The 17,764-nt window shown below is 39.2% G+C and overlaps 1 protein-coding gene across 1 annotated transcript in view; it reads right to left on the bottom strand.

The window, feature by feature from the left end:
* The window catches only part of csmd3b (CUB and Sushi multiple domains 3b), a 232,649-nt gene that overhangs the window by 136,359 nt on the left and 78,526 nt on the right, over nt 1–17,764 (bottom strand). Inside the window, 1 exon segment of the mRNA XM_025064901.1 lies at nt 14,078–14,275. Coding sequence (XP_024920669.1) covers nt 14,078–14,275 — 198 coding nt within the window.

The raw sequence follows: 17,764 nt of genomic DNA, 5'->3' as shown, positions 1-17,764 counted from the left end.
TAATTCTTCTAAATTTGAATTTGAATCATTAAATTTCATAATGACCATTAATCCACTAGCATTTCTTTTTTTAAATAATTGAAGTGTATAGAGTCTACTCTATTCAATAATACTTTTATGTGAGGATCATTTTTGGATCTGAAGCACTTCATCACTGACTCACGTTTGACTTGCTTCTTTCTGCAGAGATGGGCACAGCATCCAATTTGCACAGTGATATTGGCCACATTTTTTCCTAATTAGAACTGGCACCGTGTGACTGTGGCATGATGTGCAACTTGGGATTTGAGCTTCTTGCCCAGAGACACAACTGGATCTGTCTGGGTGGGAGACAAACGTCGTGGTCACTAAACAACTGAGACTGACAAGAAACGCGTTTAAAAAAATAAAATAAAATAAAACATCTGACCCTGGTGAACAGCACACAGCTACAGACGAGGTGTGACATGCTCTCCCCGAGGGACGTGGATTGAAGTTGGTTGGTATAATCCCCATAAATGGCATACTGCTGCACACACCTGTCAACATACCGATATAATCATATCATTTAACACCAAATGAATTTTTCATCGCCAAATCAATCGGAGTGTGTTGTTGTTTGCATAACTGCAATTCACCGCTTTTCATTATCTTGGTCTTTCAAGTGTGTCTGCATGAATTTGTCTGACATAAACAGCAGCGTTTGCTGTGAGTTTGACTGTGGTTTGTGTCTTGTTTGCATCTCAGAGTATGTTTGTGTGTATGTATAAGTGATAAAGGTATATATCTCACTGTCATGCATAGGTGCACAACCTGATTGTCTGCCACAGTGTGACTGACCCAGCCATGCACGATGACTACAGATGCACACATCAGCAGAGATTGCTGGTACGCGTGTGTTCCTGTGCGCATCTGATTGTGTATGTCAGTACCATGGAGATGTCACAGTGTTAGTGGACCGCGCACACATATCCTGAGAAACAAAGCATGTCTGTGCCCACATGCAAACGTCTATTTTTGTATCCTTTGCACAGGATATGGATGCGTTTATTGTGAATGGTATGTAGACTGTAGACATGCCTGGTTTAACTAAATGTTTGCCCCGAGTTTTCCCAGAGGCCACTGAACATGTGGATCACGCATAAATGGTGCATTGTGTGTCCGTGTTTTTGGGAAAAATAATAAACAGCTTGAACAGTAACACAGCCATCTCATGGAGCAGCACAAACGAAAGAAGAACTCACGTCTCAGAATGCTTGAATACGAATGCAGTAGTTCGTCATGATGTAAATCACAACGGGCTTGATGTAACGTTTAAATGCATGAATACTGCATGAAAGATGCTACCAGGCTGGTACAAGACATGGGATGAAACCTACAGGTTAAAACTGTAGGTTGCTACTGTAGACTCAACAAAACAGTTTCCAAATGAGATTTTGTCTCAACTGTGAAAGGTATAAAAGAATAACAACAATAAATGAATAAAGCTCTGAGGAGGGAGCATAAACTCTGAACCAACCAATTTTAAAGGTAGAAAGAGCAACTACTGTGACCAAAAACCAAAACCAAATCAAAGTCACTTTAGTTGTATGTGCAGTTCAACTCAACAGTAAATACAAACAAACTGCAAGAGAAAATGTTCTGTCTGCTGGACTGAAAGTCACACTTTATAATACAATTATTTAAAATGATAGATTAAATTTACAGCGACACTGTAGAAGTCTGTTTTACGAACCAAGAGGTTGGTCGTATATGTCTAATAATAAATGTATTGGAATAATCAGATGATGTCATGTCAGTGAGACATCAGTAATAAAAACAGACAAGGGATATTATAAAAATAGTGTTGTTGTTTCTATAATATAATACTAAATGTGATTCTCATTTTATTTTTAAATGGAAAAACCACTGCTTTAGAACACTGAGTAAAAAAACAACAACATTTGCTATTTACTGATCAAATCAATGTTGCCACTAATGCAAAAAGTTGGTATCTAAATGTGAGGCTTATATTAAAGCTAGCCCCCGAGTAAAAAAGTTATTTCACTATTTTTTCCAACGTCACTGCCTGCAGAGTTGCTTGTAACTTTTTTTTGTGGAAATTATATTCCAAAAAATCTTTTGTCTTTCGAGAGCCAGGGCGTCGGATGTTGGACTTTTATTGTAAAATAAGTATAACTTTTGGGTAACTCCTCAGATGAAAGTGTTTAAAATTCAGCACTACAGGTGGAAAGTACTTAAAATTCTATAATTCCACAGTGGTGGCTCTTTTATCTCCATCGCAGGACGTGCACTGTTTATAACACATCCTTTCCCCTTTTCCTCGAACTGTTTTTCCATCCATCATTTCTCTACAGGTAGTTGTCATCGTCAGCCCTTTGGTTAAAACACTAAAAAAAACAGAGAACTTCACGTGTGTTACCATATTTCTTCATGTTCCTATTTCCCCACTTGTTCAATCAGTGTTTCCCTTAAATCATCACTAGATGTCAATCTATGCTGTCCTGTGGGAGAACCTGGACACAGTCACATGAACTTCTGCGTGTCAACCATGACTCAGTGCATTTCGGCACTCCACCACCAGGGGGCCACGGACAGATGATCTCAAAGCAAAGGCAGACAAGTTCTGCAGCCAGCTACTGTACAGCATATATGGAGAGTTTCAAAACATCTAGACTGTTGATATAGAGTTTCATCCTCAACATGGTGAGGCGTTCCACAAAGATCACAAAGTGTTTTGTTATTTTTTTCAGATTTTACTATTATCTCACGGCTGTAATCATGAAGAATTACATTAGCTGTTGATTTGTTTCAAAGAGGCATCGCCTCATTTAGTCTTTACCTCACTCTCTCCCACTCACGTCCCCAAAAATTTCCCCCTTTTGGAGGCTCATTTTATGATAAGAGTTTTTATGGTCTTCACTAACACTTCGTCCTTGTCCCAATTTTTTATGCTCGCCTTTCTTTGGTGGAAATGAGGATGTAATCAGTCAGTAGTATAAGATTTTCACCAGTCAAGTACAGGAACAGTGGTAAAATCTGTCTAGGTCACTGACCAATTTAGTATTCTGGAGCTGACATCATTCTCCTAATTGGAATATATTTCTAGGACGTCTAGCAATTTTTTTTTTGGAACTGGTGTTCTATACAGTCGAGTGGATATTTATACTACATCAAGGTGGGCTGCAAGGGGTGCTGACTCAGACCCTGGTGTTTCCATGGTCTCTCTCTCTCTCTCTCTCTGTGTGTGTGTTTGTGGCTGTTTCTCAGACAGTATAAAGTGGTGCAGGTTGTGAATGAGTCTTAATTAGACTCACCGAAAGAGTCTCAATACTTTGTGTGAATGTGATGTTATTCTGCATCTTCATACTTGTCCCTGCCATGAAATGTCAAGAAGAGAACTTGGAATGAGTGCAGAATTACTAAATTTTAGAAAAATACAATTGACAAAGACGTAAAACTTTTAAACAATGAAGAAGAAAATGTTTAAAACCCAAATCCTGGTAAATTTGTGTTGTTTTTTTTTCTGAAGTTGATTTGTATTTATTTCTATTGTGAGCACAAATTACACCCTCAAAATTTCATCCTCCAAAACTAAGTTATATTTATCAGTTCATTTCATTATCACCTCTGTTCAAACATTCACATATATAACGCACGACAAATTGTACATTTTCTTCCCACATCTGCACAAACAGCTGGTGTAGAATCGAGTACAGATGACATACGTTAGGAGGCTGATGATGTGTGCGAGAGGTGTTGGAATAACAACAGCCATGTGTGACTGTGATAGCAGCAGCGAAAGAGCAGATCAGGGATGTGACCAAACACAACTATGGTCAAGTGGATCGTGACCAGCTGCGGTAACATATTTAGCACAATATATATATCATTATATATCATTCTGTCCTGTTAGTGTTTCTAATGTAAAAAAAAAGTCAGTGATTTGAAATAATTGTCTATAGTATATGTCTTCTCACTGCATGAATGATGTTAACTTTTTGATCTGAAGTCAGTGACTACATCTACAGCTACATCTGAACTGAAATGTCAACACTATCATGAGTGAAGCTGTTTCTTCTACTGAACTCATCTGTAACTTTAAAACCCCCTCTCAGCGGGGGGGCGGCAGACGTCCCTACAAGGATCAACAAGTGATGGCAGACGTCCCTACAAGGATCAACAAGTGTTACCACAACACAAGTTTGATTCGTTTTCACCCAAAATGTCCCCACAAAAGGGGCTATCCACGCACCCTAACACCACACACTCACAAAAAATCGTTTAGTAGCTAAATGAGCCCCTGCTGACAACACCACTGCAGCAATTCTTAGTGTGTGTGTGTGTGAGAGATAGAGAGAGAGAGAGAGAGCCCTATGCCCAGGCTGTGTATCCTTGCATGTGTAAGGATCTGGATTTTTTGGTGGCATGCATTTAATCGTGCCTGTGTGTGTTTGCGCTGCAGTGTCAGCAGACTAACAAGGGAAAGAAGCCATGGTGGTAAACACATTTTTCAAACCAATCACACTGCGGTTTGCTAAAACACACCTGACACCAGCCTTCTGCTGGCTGACAAACCTCATTCTGTGCTGCCAAAATCTGTGCCACGAACCAATCAAGGATTGGAAAAAAAGAAACCTCCAAAATTCAACCGGATAAACATTTTCTCTCTTTTTAGACAAAAAAAAAAAAAAAACCTACAACAGCTTAATAGCACGCTGCTCGACACTGACTGAGTCAATTCTCCAAAATCTGTGGAGAAAAATAGATGCCTTTCATTCCAGCAGATATGTCACAGTAATAAAAATCAATGAGACTCTAAAAGTGACTTTAAAGTGTGACGAACACTGGCCCAGTTAAACAGACTGGAGGGACCATGAAACAGGTGTGGAGATGTGATGGCTTCACAATGCAGAAAAGCTGCAGGTTACACCAAGACACCTAAAGTAAACTCACTTCTAGTGTGTCATTTAAAAAAACAAAGAAACAAACAAAGAAAAAACAGAAGTCAACTTTTTTAGTTGCCCCTTTATTGTCCCTGGTTTCTGACATGTCCTTGTGGAAGCTCAAGTTGTCTCTGTGATATTTCAAGACTTTTGTGATCAAATAATATTATAGAATTTTAAATGAGGGCTCAGTATGTCTGTGTCATGACATTTAAAATTGATGGTTTTCCATGTTGACGTCCCTGCACAAGGTTTTTGTTTTGACGGGTGAGTCGAGGTCAGGGTGCAAAAACACCTATCTGTGAATAGTAAAACGTAAATCTGGTCTCAAATTTGGACGCAGATGTGTCAGAATGTGCCACAAAAGTTAAATGTCTGTTAATAATAACAGTTAATGTATTTGAACATGACGGTAATGTCTTAATTACTCGTTAATTGTTTTTTATTAAATATGCAAAATATTTCTCTCATAATGTTCTGCTGCTACGCTGGTGTCAAACTGATCCCTCTTTACTGCCTGCACCTTATCCACAGAGGCCGGTTTATCTTTCTCACTCCTGCTCCTGTAACGGGGCGTTCCAGCAGTGTGATCCCTGTTGAGCTTAGCGATCTCTTAGCTTACACCAGGATCCCAGGGCAGAGTTATTACACCCCAGTCTGTATCTGGATTACCATTTGGAGCAATAAATGTAAGGTTAGAATCAGAGAGTGGACCTGAGTGAAACGCAAAAAAACTGAAACAATGTTTTGTCAAATAGATAGATAAATGCATCAAATCTAAGCATCTTCAAACTTTACCAGAGTAGCTGTCAGCTGTGAAATATGTGATGTGTAGGATTTTTTTTTCTCATATTAACTGAGGTCTACATAAAGGTCTACCACTAGTCAAAGTTAATTGATTATGTACAAAAATGTACCAAAAAGAAATTTATATTTGGTTTGTTTTTAATCCAAATAGAAAGCTAAGCCCATTGTCCTCATCAGTAAGTACGGTGGCTACATGCACTAGTGTTCCAGAACAGTCTGACACAGTCGACTAGATGTAGAATATTTTTTATTATATTGTTATTGACTAAGAATAATAAAGCAAGTCCAAATCATTTAATTACCGATTGTTTCAACGATTGTGTCCCTGACAATCAGCTCTCTCGTTCGGCCACTAGTGGCTGCACAGTATTGTTCTAAGAGGGTAGAGTCATTTTTAATGCAGCTGTACAACATATTAAATTGTGTTCATTGACGATGATGTTCATTGAAAAGCTTCCCCGGTGCTTCAGAGTTAAACAGATAACCATAAATGATGCTGCTTACCTTAGGCCTGTCATTGCACATTTATGGAGACATTATAACCATGTATTAACACACTTCATTTATGGCTCTTACAGGAATTGTCTGGTGTCAATTTGTGCTGCAGCAGCACATAATCAGCCCGAGCATTTATGTCTGACTAAGTATCCTGGGAAAGCTTTTCAAAGTAGTCAAATATCTAACGAGTACAGACGGAAGAAAGATGGTGTCTATATAAAGACAACGTTTTAGTCGAGTCACGACGGCTGGTGGTTATGGCCGAGAGTTTGTCACCAAGGGAAAATAAAAGCCACGATCGAATGAGGAGCCTAAGTCAACTTTGGTATTTTTGTAAATATAATATACACTCGTGATGTAAACGCCCTGAGCCTTGTTGACATATTGTCACAGTAAAAGATCAGGCTGTGAGATCACAAGAAGTCAAATGACACGTGAGGAACGACAAGGAATATGAACAAGAGAGGAAATAAAGGTTACAGAGACAGGGAGTCCATATGGTTGGTTGTGCAAGACATGTGAAATAGAATGTAGTTAAGTAAAAAAAGAAAAGAAAAGAAAGAAACAGAGCAGAGAAAGGGCAAAGGTGACGTCGCAGCACGCTGATTTTTTAAAATGTTGGCAGTGTTAGGTTTTTCTCAGTGACCTCCTGAAAAAAAAAAAACATCCTGACACCGTTAACCACAGTTTAAAAAGAGAGGGTAAAGGAAAAGAGAAAAGGAGAGGAAAGGGAGGAAAAAGGGAGAGAGCTGGAGGGAGGAGAGAAGCGAGGTAGCAGAAATTCAGCAGGTCTGCAGGGAAGAGATAAGAGTGCTTCAAGTGTCACTACAAGACTGGTACATTGATCTGAGGGAGAGGAAGTGAGACAGAGAGGTGAGGAAGGAGTTGCTTTACTGCCGACAATGTGTTTTCAACGTTATTCAACAATTCTGCAATTACATTATGCGTCAAACAAATGTCGTAATTAAGGCTTAACTTTGTTTCTGTTGGGATTTTAGGCAAAAGAGCAATAAATCTAAAGCCCCTCCTTCAGTGTAACGGAATAAAAAAATCCACAAATAATGTTCTATTTAAAGATTGAACATTATTTCAGGAACAAAAAAAAGAAAAAGACAATGAAGGTCATGTCAGTAACATTCCTCAATTATCTGACTAGAAACAGCACATCCATAAAAGGCTTCGTCTGTGGAGACACAGATTGTTGTCTTTGTGCCACAGCATCTAAAACTAATTGTCAACTATAAAATACTATTTTTAATGACAGACAACAAATACAATCCAGGTGAAATCTCTCTGTGTGTGTGGAGGCTATTTTTGGAAACCTGTGAATGTGTACAGTACGACCTCCCAGCCCTTCACCTCTGCTAGAATACGTCTACGAGGTCAGAGGTCAGAGGTCATTCAAAAATAAGACAACTTACAGTGTGTCTATGAGGTCAGAGGTCATTCAAAAATAAGACTGGGAAACTGAAAGAAAATGGAAACATTTGCATGTCCTAGCTTATATTAGTCAAAACTTAACAAGATTTACCAACGCCCAGGTGGATGATTATATTTAAAATAACATTTTACATTTAAAGACTTCTGACAAAAACCCTCCCACTCCTTAGTTCGGGGCAGATTATTCAGTGAGTACGTCCAAATGTATTTTCCTCCTACTGCATTGGGTTCATGGTTCGAGGACAAACAGAGTAAGAACCTCTTCTGACTGTCAGAGAGGGATTAAAGTGTTACCAAAACAGATCTGGAGTGTCTTCCGTTTTGTCTGGGTTAGTGTTTTGAGTGGTGTGTGTGTGTGTGTGTGTGTGTGTGTGTTTGTAGAGGCAGGGCAGCCTTTTGCAATATTGAATGTGTCGTTCTTTTGCAGCAGTGAGAACATATGGCCCTGCATTACTTCACAGTCTACCTGAGCATACACTGTATACTGTGAGCTGAGTGTGTGTGTGTGTGTGTGTGTGTCTCCAGATGCTTGGATCAGCAGAGCTTTACATCCACAGGGAACCATTAGAAAGATAATAATGAGAGCACGAAAAAACCCGAGAAAAAGGTGGGACTATAACTGTGTGAAAGCGAACGGGACAGAGAGCGAGAGGAGGAGGACGAGGAGGAGGAAGAGGAGGAGGAGGAGGAGTGTGGGGGTTCTGCTGTCATAAATGTCATAAACAATGTCTCTCTCTGGTTTGTTAATCATAAGAGTCGTTAGAGTGCAGACAGCAGTCTTAGGGGAAAATTAAATGAGTATGTGGATAAAATAAAATACTACAAATACCTGTAGTTATTCTACACCGAGTGGAGTACATTTTCTTCGACAGAGTAAAGTATCTGTTTAAATTGTGTTAATGTTATTATCATGAAAGTTTTATTTAATATAAACTGCAGGCTTTACTACCACACAATGCGATGTATACATCGATTTGTTAGTATTTATTTTAAGCCAAATACTGATGCAGGATGAACCACTTTCCTCACCCAAAACTGTCCCTTTGCAGTGTCCTTTTCTTTTTCTTTTATCTGTGAAATGTGTCTATTGACTTAACTTCCACACACTTTACTTTTCTGTTGAACCTTTCGTCACTAAATAGCTTTTTTTTTTTTTTTTTTAAACGGTGCAAAAGTGCAACTTTCTTTCAATCCAGACTTTACTTGCTGTAAGTGCAGGTTATTTATTTTATTTTATTAACATTGTTGTTTTTTTTTTTTTTTTTTACGGTGCAAAAGTGCAACTTTCTTTCAGTCCAGACTTTATCTGTTGTAAGTGATAAATTTATTTTATTTTATTAACATTGTTGTGTCTGTTCTGTGGTGGAGCTGGAGGTAAACACAGGGCACATTTGCCGTGAAAAAAAAAAAAAAAATCACTGATTATTCTGTGCTAAAGAATTCTGGTCACATATTAGTGAATGAAGCCAAATGACTGTCCTCAGGGGACACATGGACATGGGCTGGCAAAAAATGGTATTGAACACCTGCGTTCAGTCTGAGCGTGTAACAGAGAGCACAAAAAAATTAAGCACAAATCTCCTGCACACCAACTTAGACTTTATAAGTGTGTGTGTGTGGGTGGTTGAGTGTGTTGGTGAGTTTAAAAAGAAATATATTTGCATAAACACTGTAATCTGTCAAGGCTTAAATGGAAGAGTTCGTACAGTTTGACATAACGCACAAAAATATGTGAACGCACGCCATGTTAAAAACTAGAGTCATTCTCCACCAAACACTTTTTCACGCATTAAATAAATCGACACAAACTGAAACCAAACAAAAATTTTCCACTCAAAAGGGTTTTTGAAACAGAAATTCTCTGAACTCTCTCAGCACCGAGCCAATCAGAGACAGAGTTTGTTGCATACGATCCACGCACCTTTTAGATTCAAGGGTGTGACTGAGCCTTTTCTCATTTGTTTTGGTTGGTTCAGTTTACTACACTTCCAATAAATCGTGTGGTGGTAAAAGGAGCTTGGTTTTTGCATCAGGTTTTACGTCAACGTTGCCAGTATATATTTAATAAAAGTAACCAACTTCAAAGTTTGCACTTTGCCCCCGTCCTTACAAAAGCACATAAGGATAAAATGCTTTAAACTATAAGAATAATTCTGAAGAATATACACACATCTTAACCTTCCAGACCATCTTCTCACGTCCTTTCTAAACTTAACAGAAAGTAGACTTTATTTATTTAACATTTTATCGCTACTTAAAGGCATTTTCGAAACAAGACAGGTCCATCTTGACTGTCAGATTAGACATTTATGAGAAACTCATATCAGAAACTGTTCTATTCAAAGGGCCACAGGTCTCATCAGTATGATGTGGTTCTCACAGTGTGGGAGGTGCTCCAGTTAGGTCAGTGCAGCTGCAGCGCTTGTTAGTTTTGCTTTCATCAACCTACGTTCCATACGCCGCCTGAATTATACGCTAACTTTAGAGTATTACAGCCACATCTGACGCCACACTGGTTATGTAAGGTCACCGGATGAGGCTCGAATCTGTCTCTGCATGTCTGTGCTTAGACTGGAGTGGAACTGCAGAGTTAATGCTCACAAGAAAATAAATCTAATGTTGCCTACACATAGCTGCAGGAAATTTGATCAGTGGGTTAAACTAATATACAAATACACATTAAGTTGTACAGCATGTGAGCAGCAGCAACAAACAAACAAACAGAACACTCATTTCCGTTCCTGAGCCAGTCCATTTCTGACTTTTCTCGAAGTACATTATTACTTCTGTAGTTGCACCAACAGCCTTTATGTCAGCTTTAGGTTCATCTCAAGACCAACTACTGCTCTTTTTTTTTCTTACAGGTCTCTCCCACTGTCTTTCTCCACATCTGTGTCCTTTCTTTTTGGCAACTTTCTCAATTCCACACGTCCATGTGGTCATTATATTCACACAATCTCTGTCTCTGTTTGTGTTAGTCTTGCTCTTTTTCACTCAGGCCATCATCAGCCCACGCACTCCTGCACCCATACACCCAGACTCCTCATTATTCAAGCATTTGCCGTGAAATAATGACGAAATCTTCTCTTGTGCTGATGTGTCTGAGCATCTTTGGCTGAATATTCAGCCGTGTCTTAAACGCTGAAGGATATTTTAGTCTTATAAATAATTCTGCAGTAAAGGAGACACCTTCACAAACATCAAGCTCACACTGCATGGACAGTATATGCTCCACATTATATCACTGTATCTAATGTAGTTAGCATTAGTGACAGCAACATGTAGCCCAGCAATATGTTCTTTTTTACCATTATATAATCATATCCTCATACAGTCATAAAGACATAGACATTTTGATCGTTACAAAGCAGAATGAGAAATAGCTAGTTATGGAAAGCAACATAACGGGACAAAAGGCCAAGCTAAACAGATAGCATGTTATCTTTGAACACTAGCCAGAAGGCTAACAATTATGAGCACAACACTGGGTATTTTAACGTCAACATATTCATGGTAAGATGCTGGTTAGATAAATTGTTTAATAGAGAGAAATTGCTAAATTGCTACATTTAAAGATAGCAACACAGCAAAAGTAATGGTGAATTTGATAATTGTTTAGCTAAATTATTGGACTCGTAGCTATCAAGGTGGAAGTTCATTAAATTAATGACTGAGTTAGGTAGTAATTTAAATAGAAATCGTGTCGCGCGAGTCATTAGCTTCACAGAACGGTAAATAAAGTGTTGATACGGAATAGTTGATTGGCTGGACAGCCAGATCCACCCAGACAATTAGATGGACACCAGACAAAGACGGAGTCAGATGGACACACAGACACATGAGGGGTGACTGATATGTTAGTATTGCTAAAAGCACTCATTTGATTGCATGGCTGAATAATTGATATAAAAGCTATTACATCCAGCGTGAATGCCTCTAGGTGCACTCATCCACTCCTCAATTACAGGCAATACTTTTTTTGCCTAATGTGCGTCAGCTCAAACACATCAGCAGCCTAGCACCTCTTAGCCACCCTGCCAGCCTGACACAGACATTGCTAATTCTTCATTCTGACATCCCACCATTTCCGACAGCTAACCCCCCCACACAACCACCACCACCACCCACCCTCATAGACACATACTAAAGTTCACTGCACAAAGAGGGTTGCGCAACAATTGCACATCGTTGCATATTTTGTAGTGGGTTTAATTGGGTTACATAAAAAGAAATGCAGGGTTAACTAAGTTAGCATTATGAAAGATTTCAGACCCACGACTGATGGGCCGTGTAATAATAAATGAACTTCAACATATGTGTTTCATCTGCAATTGATGTCAGACGTCAGAAATAGCAACGATTGAAGATACATGATATAAAACTAGGACATGTGTGAATGTCTCAGAATGATCTTTTAACTGCTGATTGATTTCAAAATGACGATAATGACTATTCTATTCTATACATAAAATGTGTGCAACATGATTGCATTAAAACTGGATAACATGGTGCATTTATCCTATTGTACTGTAGTTGTCTTAGTTCTAACAGCAAACAAACAACTGTCCTTCAGTAATAACGCTACGCTGAATAAAAGTGCTTTAAGTAAAATGTTGAATTTTATAATTTATTTAAATCTATTCAGTTGCTTCTAGGATTTATATAAAAATAATTTAAATACAGTTTAACTCTGTCCTTCCTTTTCCAGCGCTGAAAACTATTCACAGCCTATAGCAGAGGTCTACTGGATGTATTGCTAGTATAAAAACTGTGTGATGTTGAGTGCTGGTGGTACAAAAAAAAACAGCCTTGACAACATTAAAGTTTAAAATAAACAAACCCTAAATCCAATGAGCTGGTGAATAACTTTTGTAGAAGAGGTAAATCACGGTGTTCTGCTTCCCAGCACATAATGTCAAATAAGGCTGATGTCCCTGCCATGCAGCTGTGATAAACTCCAACTCATATGAACCATGTTTTGTTTTTGTTCACTATACGATCAGTATTTTTTTTAAAGAAAATTAATTCCAGACCAATTACCACTAAATACATGTGTTTATCAGTGCTTTTTATGCCAGTATCTCCAGTGGGTCCCTCTGCACCCTGCTGACAGAGTCCCAGAATCCATTGCTGCTGACAATTGTCTCCAGCTTCTACTTCTACTTTCCCAGCAGTTAATGCTATGTTGACTTATTGTACAGCTGTGTCATTTGCAGTAATTGTCAACAATTAACTGCCATCTTTCCCTGCTTCAGTTTATAACCTACACCTGCATCACGGAGGGGTGCATATACCATGAAGTCATAGTACTCTCTAGTTCAATACTGTGGATCTGCCCACTCAAGCTGCAGAGACCGGTGGTGATTGTATTGCTTTGTGAAGTGTAGGTGCCTTCGTTCCTCCGTGTGTACGGATGTTGCCCTTCTGGATGAGTGACTCTGTGTGTGTCTTATCAGATCTGGGACTGGAAGGCTTTCAGATGGAGCAGTGAAGTTCAATCCCCTCGACTAAATCACTATCTGCCTGAGAAGGCTCGGGTCACAGATGTCACTTCCAGTTACGTGACTCATTGAAATGACATACAGAGAGGTGAGAAGAGTTATCGATTAATGTGCTTTGACGAAAAAGAGCAAAATCCTCCGATGAAAATTCCTCTTCTGTTAATGATGGTTAGAGAATTGAAATTGTTTCACCATGCGTTTCGGCACGAGTGTAAAGTCGACATGGATGAGAAACAATAGATTTTTTGAAGCAAAATAAATGCATGCTCCCTGCAAACGGAAGCAACTGGATGGTGTCATAAAATGAGCTCAATCAAGAAAAAAAAGCTAATTCAACTAAGTTGGTTATACACTGATGCTAGGATCTTAGTATGTGGGCTAGGAGTCCTTAAACCAATCAGTTTCTTTCTCTCATTCTTTCACTCTCTTTTTTTCTCAAACTCATACACAGACAAGCAAACACACAGACACACACAGTCTGTCCATACACTGTATGTCTGTCTGTCTGTCTTTCTTTCTTTCTTTCTTACCGACATATAAACACCATTTTGTGAAACGTTTTCTTGTAATGTAATTAACATTTTTTAACCAAATTTGTTCAATTCTGCTGTTTTAAATTGCATCAGCGATTAAGAAAATTGTCCCCTAAAATTTAATCATGTTAAATTTAATTTTATATGTATCTTTAAAAAAGAAAACCTTTCACTTCAAGTCAGAGCACAGACTGTATATTAGAAATGGACATCTCAAATGGATATCTTAATCCATCAGATATGTTTGAAGTTACTCAAGCATAGTTGAGTTATGGTCAAATTCTGGAACCAGATACATTTCTGTCCAGTTCTTATATGTAGTCTATACAACATAATACACTTTAACATGCATTATTATCATAATTAACTGTACCTCGACAAATTGGAGCAGGGAAGTCCCAGACTGCAGTGTTTCCAGCGTTTGTGATGCAGGTAAGCGTTGCGTGGCCGTCCAGGACATAACCGGGAACACAGCTGTACCGGACGCGATCTCCAACGCCGAACCGACCACTGCTGCTTAGTACAGCTTTGGGTGGGACCCCAGGATTTCCACAGGATGAACTCTGGAGTTCTACAGGCAGAAAATCAGAAGTGAGTTAGATGTTGCATCAATTTCTCCTTCAGCTGTCAGCAAAACATCATTCCATGGTCTTAAACAATGCAGTGAGGTATTGTTGTTCAGTAAATGACAAAGAGGGAATGGAAGAGAGACAGGCTAGGAGGTATTACGAGACATAAAGCAGGAAGTAGATGGCTGAGCAGGGACCGACCGCGGTCTTATTGTTGGAACTTGATTGATACAACTATGAAACTGTTAGAACAGAGAGGGGTCAGAGGTAGAGCTGCACCGAGTGCAAATTTTTTTTTTGTTGGTAAGTGTGTTTTGCTGATACCAATTTTTGATGATGATTTTACAAATGGACTTAAATTGACAGCGTTAACAATAATAAAAAGTGTTCTACAGCACAAAATGTTGTTTTATCCATCAGTGCACCTCTAGTTGGAGGGACAGGAGGTGAGGAAGAGGGGCGCAGAGAGACACAGACTGAAAAGAGGGGTAAACAAGAGCGGAGGCGGATGATGTCCGACATGACGACTAGACCGATGATGAATGGGGTTGGAGAGAGAGGGCAGTTTTACAGCAGCAGGTATCACTGATGTCCCAGCGATGTCCCTCCATGTCAGGGACGTGTAGTAAAACTTCTAAGTCCTCAGCAGGTGAAAACATTAAAATTTTATGAACATGAACATAGGTGTTAATGAGCTATTTTATTGAATCATTACTGTTTAAATCACACATTCATATTTAAATGACCTTTTTTTGTATTTTACTGTATGATTAAAACCTAATGTCTGAAATGCTAATGCTGAGCAAACCCACTCAATTCTAAAGTACAACTCCAGCCCTGTAGGTGATCCCGGTTTAGTCTTCAAGGTTGATACATCAAAACAGTCATTGTTGTGTAGTCGTGTCCTTTTTAAAATACACGCCCTCTTCTCTGTACACCCCATTATTATCACTGTGACCTTGCTGCTGCTGCTGCTGCTGACGTTGTGCGTGACCTTGCTGCTGCTGCTGCTGACGTTGTGAATGAATATGCAGATCTACTGTGAATAAACTCGCTACATATTTTATTGGAAGCATCCGTTTTTGTTGTGTGGTGCTCCACTAAGCTTCCACTGATAAGCCATTACAATTACATAAACCAAGGCAGATTTAGCTTCATGTAAGAAACAAATATGTGACCCAGTGATTTTCCTTTGCAAAATTACAAAATAAAACAAAACATCAAAAAACACAGGAATAATAGTTTGTAATTAAATTGACTGACAAACTTCAGTATTCAGGTTTTCTAGAGAGTATTCATTCAATACTGGTGTTTGCAGAGTACAGGCCACACATACCAAAGTGTAAGCCTTCCCCTTGAAGACCCCTATATAACTTCCCCTATATCCCCCTCCTCCCTATCTCCACACAGGCACACATTTAGAGGAATGGCACAGTGGAACCTCACTGTGTATAAATGTACTTGGACACAGCACTAGGGTCATCCATCACCGTTTTAACCCCTTCCCCCCCGTGCCGGTATTCTGCCCACATGTCAGCATGGCCCGGTGTTGTGACCTGTTGGCCTATCGATTTCACCAGACAGTGTGGCCCCCAGTCACTGTCAGGATGCTTGTAGCTCATTGTCTCATCACAGATACATTTAATGTCCCCAATAACACTTGCAACCACACACACACACACACACACACACGATGTAGTTGTTGTTCTTAAAACTTTTTTACTAAACTAAAAAAGGTACAGATGTCGAGGGGTCTCTAGGTCAGTTGTTCCCAAATGATCAGGCCTTTGGATCTAGTCTTCACTTGAGTTTTTTGGGTCACAACCCAATTTGTTTTGCACCTGATGAAACTCTCTGCTGATACGCAGCGCTTTTCCGTACACTTGGGTTGGGTCCTATGACCCATTTTGTTTAAATTGGTCCCATATTTTACAGTGTCGTAGCCTGAAATACACAAAGGTTGTTCCAAACCTATGAAGACAGACGGTATAACAGCCAGTAAATGACTTTTTTTCTTTTTTTTGTAAAACAAGAAACAATTGCAAAGGCCACCAAAGTAGACTGAAATGACCTCACAATACCAGGTCTGGTCTTAATTAAAAGGAGGATAAAATATTATAGATTATTAATTTGTGCCATGTGCTCTTCAACTAATAATATTGTGAAAAAATGAAAATATTACCAGAAATCTTTTTGCATAAAATGCTGTTAGATTTGTAAGACCACTAACCCTTGCCCTAACATGACATCTGAAATGCCAAGGTGGCAACACTTTCTAAATAAAACACTAAAAGGGCAAAGAGGATTGATGCAGCTTTCTTCACAAAGTCAATGATAACGACTACAAAAGTGGACCTTTTTCAAGGATGTATATTCAAATCAAGGCATGTTTCAGGAGAGCAGCTCAAAAGGTGACTTTTTTCTTACTTTTCCTCTCTAAACCTTAATCAATAGATTTTATTTAAGGACTAGACCCTTCTGTAGTGCCACTCCCACAGTGAACACTCAGACCTTTCATTTATTCTGTGTGAGAAAAGGAGATATTAATCATAATAATGAAAGCGCAGCGTGAGGCAGATGGATGAAAGGAGAGATCAGTGCACAGACTGATGGCTCCTCATATTTAGAGATGATCTCATCTGAAAATCGGGCTGAAACTTTAACCAACACAAAGTAGTTATTTTTCAAACTTTTGGTTAATTAAGGTTCTGTGATGTAGGTTTTCAAAAAGCTGAATATCTAACCTATAAGAACATTGGGCTTCCTAACACTACACAACACACCATGCAGTACAACTCCACCTGTGATTGGCATATGACTTGTTCTTCCGTTTTAGTTTGACTGTACCGATCTTTTCCATATCCATATTAATCCACCTGTCTTCATCTAGGCTTCGTCAGCTCTTCCCCTTTAATCTTAGCATCTCAAACTCGCCATTTTGCAACCAACGCCTCCCTCTCTTCTACGTTTCAGTCTGTTACACTCCACCCATCCTGCTCCTTCAACTCCTCCACTCCCTTCTCTTCATCTAAAAACATTGATGAAATGCCAGCTCCCTCTCCTTGTCTCCTGTACCATCTAACCACCTTATCAGCCACTGTGTGCATTCCTTTATTCTCCCCTCCATCCTTTCTTTGCCTAGTTTATTGTGAGCATCACATAGTTTTCATTACACCAGCGTATTCGGTAGCCACTGGCTAGAGCACACTCATTTTCATGCTTTATTGCTGGCTGCCCTTTCTTATTTATTCTCTTTTAGCCTGACTTCTTTCTTTTTCTCCATTCTCCCTTTATCTATCTTTCGATCTGTCTTTTTTCTTCCCCCATCTACGTCTCTCCCTGGTTTACCATAACCATGATTTTAGCCTCAGTTGCTTCATTACAAGCTGCTGCTTTTATGGGCCATCTGTAGAACTATCTGCATTTGTCACACACACAGACACACACACACACACAGGCAAAAAAACACATAGAGGGCCTGCATGCAGAGC

Source organism: Cynoglossus semilaevis, chromosome 18 (assembly GCF_000523025.1).
Source record: "Cynoglossus semilaevis isolate Cse_v1.0 chromosome 18, Cse_v1.0, whole genome shotgun sequence".
In the NCBI taxonomy this organism is placed as follows: domain Eukaryota; kingdom Metazoa; phylum Chordata; class Actinopteri; order Pleuronectiformes; family Cynoglossidae; genus Cynoglossus; species Cynoglossus semilaevis.
Note: the sequence above shows the minus strand (reverse complement) of the source record. Positions and strands in the feature narration are given on the sequence as shown.